General features: G+C 33.6%; 1 protein-coding gene across 1 annotated transcript; it reads left to right on the top strand.

The window, feature by feature from the left end:
- Positions 1–2,576: 2,576 nt before the first annotated feature.
- mpzl2b (myelin protein zero-like 2b) lies at positions 2,577–6,580 on the top strand. Its single transcript, XM_077231251.1, has 4 exons — positions 2,577–2,862; positions 3,815–3,984; positions 4,644–4,854; positions 5,363–6,580. The coding sequence occupies exons 1-4, from the start codon at positions 2,808–2,810 to the stop codon at positions 5,545–5,547; spliced, it is 621 nt and encodes a 206-aa protein (XP_077087366.1). The 5' UTR covers positions 2,577–2,807; the 3' UTR covers positions 5,548–6,580.
- Positions 6,581–7,335: the final 755 nt, after the last annotated feature.

Raw genomic sequence — 7,335 nt, 5'->3', positions numbered from 1 at the left:
GCCTACAGCCATCGTCGCGCACTTCCCATTCAGCGCTGTCCCGCCTTATCGTGATGACAAAATATAGGCGAGATCTATGACTGACATAACCGTTATAATATCACAAGAGCAAGAGAAGGGTTGCCAACTTCAGGGAAGGAAAATAAAGGACAGTCTTTGGTTCTTTAAAGGAAAACAAGGGACAGTATAAATTCAAAATATATCTTTACCACACAGTGTATGATGACATGTATGTTTTGCCAGAATTCAATGGTAAAATGAATCTAAGATATATGTGTTACCAAGCAACACAAAAGTAAATGCTGCTCTGGAGCCCTGTACATGAGTGGAGCAATAGCCATTTCCAGCACAAACAAGCCCTGGTGAAACAGTATACTTCAAGTGTGTTAATGAATAGTAACTTCAAGTGTGCTATTTTGAAACAACTAATTTTGTACTAAGTAGGCTATATTATAGTTGTAATTAATTTGTAGTAAAGCATAACTTTAAGTATATATACATTTTATTGTAATACTATATCTATAATTATAGTATACTTAAAGTACAGTGATGTGAATAAGTTAGGACACCATGCTAAAGTAGCCTAAAAAGAGGAATAAAAATTCATCTTTTGGAAATCGATCTTAATGCCTTAATTAGAAAAATGAGGAAAAATCCAACCTTTAAGGACACCAATTTTCTTTGTGTATGAATAATGTATCATAAATAAATATGTGTTCAGGGTGCATAAGTCAGGACATCCCTATGTTAAATTCCCATAGAGTCAGGCAGATTTTTATTTTTAAAGGCCAGTTATTTCATGGATCCAGGATACTATATATCCTGATAAAGTTCCCTTGGCCTTTGGAATTAAAATATCCCCATATCTTCACACACCCTTCACCATACTTAGAGATTGGCATGGTTTTATTTCAGTTAGCCAAATGGCTGGTTTGATTTGCATTGAAAGATGATCTTACCCCAAAGTACCCCATACCATGCATAATATCCTGGATCCATGAAATAACTGGCCTTTAAAAATAAAAATCTGCCTGCCTCTATGGGAACTTAACATTGGGGTGTCCTGACTTATGCACCCTGTATTTTAAGGAAGAACATTTATTTATTTATGATACATTATTCATACACAAAGAAAATTGGTGTCCTTAAAGGTTGGATTTTTCCTCATTTTTCTAATTAAGGCATTAAGATCAATTTCCAAAAGATGATTTTTTTATTCCTCTTTTTAGGCAACTTTAGCATGGGTGTCCTAACTTATTCACATCACTGTATATGCCTGTGTAGGGACTAATTACATGCTTGATTAGTGATATGATATTAAAGTGTACTTTATTTGTGTTACAAGTACAAATTCATTATGAAGTAATATATCATAGGTGCATTATATTTTAGTAAAAAGTAAATACTCAGTATACCTTTGGCTTATTCTAAATACTAAATTGCACACTGTCTTCAATGACAAATGTATTTTAATGAACAAATATTACTTAGCTATACTTTGTAAAATATAATATTGTATACTATAATGTATTTTGAAATAGTTTCATTGCATTTTTACAATGCTCATTTTCAGCACACAGTTAAAAATAAAAATATTTTTAAGTGCAAATAAATACACTTTTTAAAAATAAACAGAATTTTCACTTCAAGTATATTTTTCTAAAATATATAGTTTTACAAATATACTACAATTATTTTAAAGTGTGTTAAAAGTTGTATTGTGAAAATAGGTAAAAGCATGATGCTAATATACTTTTTATATATTTAAAGATTTTGTGTTTGTATTTTTGCACTTGTACTATTTAAAAATGGAATAAATTTAAAATACAAAAATTATAGGCTACATTTTTTCCACATGGGGGAGCGATAGAGACTGAAAATTTCCTGATGCTGTTCAATACAAATTTGCACCGTGCAAAAACATTTGACCATAAAAAATTGACCTCTTGGCATGATTCAAAGAAGTCAAACTTGTAAGCCGCAGGTTTGTATGCAGCATATGGATGAGAGTGGAGTAGGCAGGCCTATGATTTATTTCCACATTTTGAATGTAGCCTAGTATTTGTCTAGTGTGATTAAGGCTTTAGGCTACTCTGCCATGGAAATGAGCTATATGAATAAATTTAAAATTTGATAAGTCCCAAAATAACTGTAGTATATGTTTATAATGACGTCACTTGAATTCGAAGGCTGAAGCTGCACTTTTTCATTATTCCACAAGATGGCAGCAGAGTCGATACACTAAATGCCACACCTGATTTTAGTATGTTGCTTTTATAGGTAACTGCACATTTCAGTCAATAGTATGACAAGTAGAGTAAGACGAATTATCTTATATTCTCGTTTAAGAAATTGCATATGATTCGTCATGCATGACCAGCGACAACTGTAACTCTTGTCTCAAACGAGCGAGACAGAAAGATAAATTAAAAGAAAATCCAAATCCCAGTAGAAAACAAGACTGTGTTAATTAACCTTTCGATTAGATGTGGTTGCCACAAGTACTGCCTATGAGAAACATGCAGTGACATGCACTGGATAGTCCTACACAAAAGAGGGCAGGTTACTGGCTACTTGTGGGAAACTGATGTCAAGGTATCTGTGCACTTACAACTCCTCCTCTTTTAACTCACGGATATTAAGTGCAAACTGACGAGCGGTTTAGCATGGCCGCTGTGCTCTGCTGTTCCGAAGTTCAGCTTATACCTAGATAGGCTATTGAGTGTAAACACAGTAAGCTGCTTGATAAATAGTTAACAGTAGAATACATTTGTAGGAGCTCTGATAGTTCCTCTAGTGCTTTTCTTATGAGTCGAATCTGGATTTACCTGTTTTCTGCGCTATGTGCGCTTGTCTTGTCAGGTGAGCTACTTCCTGGATCCACCTCTGGTTTCGGAATAAATATGATGTGTTTGATTAGCATAATTTATTTAATATTTATTTTAGCAAGTCATTTTTGTGGTGTTAGATTCTCTGCCTGCTTCTTTTGTCAATTTGAAACAATTTGAAACACTTAGGCAGTCTCAGAGTAAACCAGTAAACCAAACGGGTAGCCTATAGTTTAACAACGACTTCCTTTTTTTGTGTTCCTGCGGCACTTATCAGACGCTTATCAGATTTACACTGTGCTGTCGTTGATCAAATAAGATTATGCGAGATTAGATTGATCCTCAGGGAGTTAATGCAGGCATTACAGCAGCTTGAAGTGGACAGCAGGTGCAATAAGAAAGATTAACGATAGGTAGAAACAACTGGAAGAAATGCAGAATATATTTTTTACAATAAAAATGAAATCTGAAATGTAATAGAATGCACAACATATTATATTCTACTATGGAATATGGGTACAACTGCAGTGAGTAGAGAGTGAACCAGTGAAACGGATTTAATGGTTGGAATGGCTGGAGTCTCAGCTTAAGCAGAGTTAAACACCCTGATCACAGCAGGACCCGTGAAAGCTTTACCTTAATGCTTAAGAAATAGTTTAGGGTAGTTAGAGCAGAACATCTCCCATGGGACTGAATGATGACACTGTAGAGGTGGATTCATTATTGCCAACATACTGTATAAAAATGATTTAGATGGTGCATATTGTTAGCATATCTATCTATCTATCTATCTGTCTGTCTGTCTGTCTGTCTGTCATGAAGTTTGAGATAACATTATAGCTCTCTCTTTCTATTTGGTTGAAGGTGACAGAAAACACATTTTGGTGGCAAGTTTAAGGTTTGAGAATGTAAATGTTGTTGGAATGAGCTGTATGTGTGTTAGTGTCAGTTATATACTTAGTAACATATTAATCCATGGTTACCAGGTGTATATCAGGTGAAAGGAGTGGAGGTGCTTACATCTTCAGAGTTGGAGGCAGTCAATGGGACTAATGTACGGCTCAAATGTACATTTAAATCTACCCATCCACTCTCCGAAGAAAAAACCTCTGTATCCTGGAGCTTCCAGCCACTCAGAAAGACAACAGCAGAAATGGTGAGACTGAAGTTAATGAGTTTTGTTGAATCATATGTGAAGCATCAGGCTTTTATGGCTTATAAAGTATGATATAGAAGAGCTCACACGTGAGGTGGAAAAAAATACCTCAATTTTACCTCAATTTGGTGCATTTGCTAATATTTATTTGTCCAAAATGTAAGATGAAAGTCTGATAGATTTTAATGTAAATCAATGAGATGTTTATAGTATAACAGACTGCTTAAATATATGGAATATAAATATCAGTTGTCACTCTATATTTCCCAATAATATGTCTTCGTGACTCGTGAGATGCTATTTGAATGCTTTATTCATGACAAATCTGTAGTTTTGTGAGGGACAGTTTTTATGAGGTGCAACATGTTTTTCAGCAATGTTTTGAGCATGTTGATAATTTAGAGGCCTTTTTTATTTTGCATATCAAATATGATACAGTAGGCTTTATAGGGTTAAGATATGTGAAAATATTTTGTCATTACTAGGTGAAATGAGGCTGTGTACAGGACATGTGCTCTTAAATCCTTGCTCTCTTCAAAAAGATCTTCTATCCCCTTTTCCTTCTGCCCCTTGTTTTTCTCTTCACTTTGGTTATAACCTCGTTTCAGTGGGTCATACTCCTTCCTTCTTATTTAACCTTCAACATTTCTATCTCTTAGATTTTTCACTACCAGGAAAGTGCATATCCCCCAACAAAAGGCTTGTTTAAGGATCATGCTGTATGGTCTGGCGATGTAATGAACGGTGACGGATCCATCACGCTGCAGGATGTGCAGTTCAACTTTAATGGTACCTACAGCTGCCAAGTCCGAAATCCGCCCGACATCCAGGGCTTTGCAAGCGAGATCAGCCTCAGAGTCGTTCAAAAAGGTGAGAGTAGATGCTTTAACATGAAAAATAATTAATTTACTCACCCTTCCTAACACGTATAGCAGACAGAAGAGGTGAAGGTTGTATAAGCAGGATGTTGTGTTCCTTCTTTGATCCCAGCAGCTGAAGGACAGACGTATCTAATCAACTGGGCTAGAATAACTAACAGACTTCTCTCAGAATGTTATGAGACAGGCAACAGGGGTATGATAGTGACAATAGTGAGCGGTATTCAGTTAGCCTCTGATAAAGTTTCCCACGCCCGTTATTTAAACATATTTTCTCATCCTCCTTAATTTTAGTTTCAGTTTCAAAGGACATTATTGGCATGATTATTTTACTTAATATTTTGCCAAAGCATCGGTATGTACAATAATAATAATAAAAAAAAGATGTCTATACTGGTAATAATAATAACAACAAAATAAAATTTACAATATAATAAAATAAAGTAGAATAAAATAAACAGTAATGAGCATAAATAATACTCTCTCTTTTCTTCTTATAGTTTCATTCTCTGAAATTGGAATTCTGGCTATAGCTGTGGGTGGATCCATTGGCATCATTCTCCTCATCCTCATCGTCTATATCATTGTGCGGGTATTCCGGAGATACGACAATGACATGGGTGTTGAGATGGAGGACCACAGATCAAAGGATCAAATGTTGTGCGAGAGAACGAGTGATAAATGAAATAATAACATATTATGCCACAGTATTCTCTAATTGTATGAAATAGATACTAGTGTGTTGAAGCTTACTTTTTACTTATGATAATTTTACAAAGACAAGTTTTTAATAGTCATTACTTCATTTAAAAAATATATATATTTGTTGACTTTTTTAAGTATATGAACGCAGAAGGGAAAAAGGTAGTTTTTTTATACATAAAGTCAGATCATCTAACCTTTGTATACTTAAAAAATCCCAGTTCAAATATGTATATAAAACCTGACTGCATGGACTGTCTATAGGTATGATTGAGAATTTGTCACTCTTCATTCTGTGTGTTATCTGTTGCACTGTTTTACGTCCGTTTGTGTGGCCACACATGTATTTAATATTCATGTATGTCTGCATACATGTGTTGGTGTGTTTCTGTGTATGAACACATTATATGTGGATCACAAACCTGTGCGGCAAAACCCCTGTTCATTTAAAAGAGCAATACAATTTTTAAACCAGTAAAATATTTTGGAAATATGTATGGAATGGATGGATCAAAGAGAAACTGCATGAAAAAATGATTGAACAAATGTTGTTCTTGGACATTGATTGTTCTTTTTACTGCCAATTTCATTTCATAAACCTCAAATCATCAGGGCTTTGGGAATCTCTGTTCATCAATGCTGCGGATTAAGAGTCTGATATTCATAACCCTTTCAAATGAGTAAATCCATCTTTAAAACCTGGTTTAAAATGAAATGTTTTATTCTCTGATCCCAAATAGTTTTTCTATTTTCTTGTTGGTTTTGTTACATTTTACAAAAATGTTTATAGATTTTTTTATTGACATTTTAAAAGTAATTTAAAAAAAAAAAACCTTTTATGGATGTTATGTTCTCTTTGAAACTTTTATTTTAAAGATGTAAAAGCAACAAATGTTTTATTTTTATTATTTTTACGCCTACTGGCAGTTTATGCCGGACTTTTTCTTTTGCCAGGTTGAAATGCTAACTTTTTCTCTCCTATTTTGGTTGCGCTTTCAATAAATTTCCAGAGTTTATAATGAGTATTTTACTTTTTATTCAAAGTAGACTGATTTAGTCATGGTAAAAAAGAAACAAAAGAAAGAACACAAACCAGGATTGAACCCTTTTAAAATTTGACATTGCTTTAGTGTGGAAACAGTACTTTAAACCCTTTTTTTTATTTTATTTGTGATGATATATTCAAATTTTGAACACTTGGTTAGACATATGGCTTTTATTTTCTAACAATTTTAAAGTCCAACTTATTTAGTAAAATATATATTTTTGTATAAACTAAAAATGTTTAGTTACCTTAACAGTAAACTTAAACTTCTAAAACTTTGTTTTAAGCTGCTTTCTCTACTGCAACAACCTGTTGGCTTTGTGTCTTTTTTAAACAAAAAACCTATAGGTCTATTATTCCAAAGCTTTCATGAATTACAAACATTTTAAAGTTTAAATATATGGTCAAAAAGGGGGGTGAGACTTAATAAGTTAAACAACTCCATTATAGTTTTTTTGGGGGTTCCAAAAGAAAGTGTACCATACCTAACATTCTAGCTTTTCTGGATGAATTTTGATAAATTATGATGGGTGGAAAAGCACCCTCTGGTGGATGTAAAAGTCTTTAATAAAATATTGATAACACGAGTTAGTTTTATTCTGACAGAGATCCTTCTCCATCAAATGGAGAAACTTGTAATCAACACATGCATGTGTGTGTGTTATTGTAACAAAGCTTATTTATTATACTGAAAGCATTTAGATTAAAAGCATGTGTTTGAGAGAG

This window comes from Siphateles boraxobius, unplaced genomic scaffold (assembly GCF_051911475.1).
Source record: "Siphateles boraxobius isolate OS27281-9 unplaced genomic scaffold, OSU_SipBor_1 16, whole genome shotgun sequence".
NCBI classification, from domain to species: domain Eukaryota; kingdom Metazoa; phylum Chordata; class Actinopteri; order Cypriniformes; family Leuciscidae; genus Siphateles; species Siphateles boraxobius.
The sequence above is the reverse complement of the archived record's forward strand: the minus strand, read 5'-3'. Positions and strand labels throughout refer to the sequence as shown.

What these genes read in the sequence shown, in the direction of transcription:
- mpzl2b (XM_077231251.1), top strand. Translation starts at nt 2,808, where the DNA reads ATGAGTCGAATCTGGATTTACCTGTTTTCTGCGCTATGTGCGCTTGTC. An exon ending in GAAAGACAACAGCAGAAATG is followed by an intron (nt 3,985 to 4,643) that starts GTGAGACTGAAG and finishes TCTATCTCTTAG; the next exon opens with ATTTTTCACTACCAGGAAAG. An exon ending in CCTCAGAGTCGTTCAAAAAG is followed by an intron (nt 4,855 to 5,362) that starts GTGAGAGTAGAT and finishes TTCTTCTTATAG; the next exon opens with TTTCATTCTCTGAAATTGGA.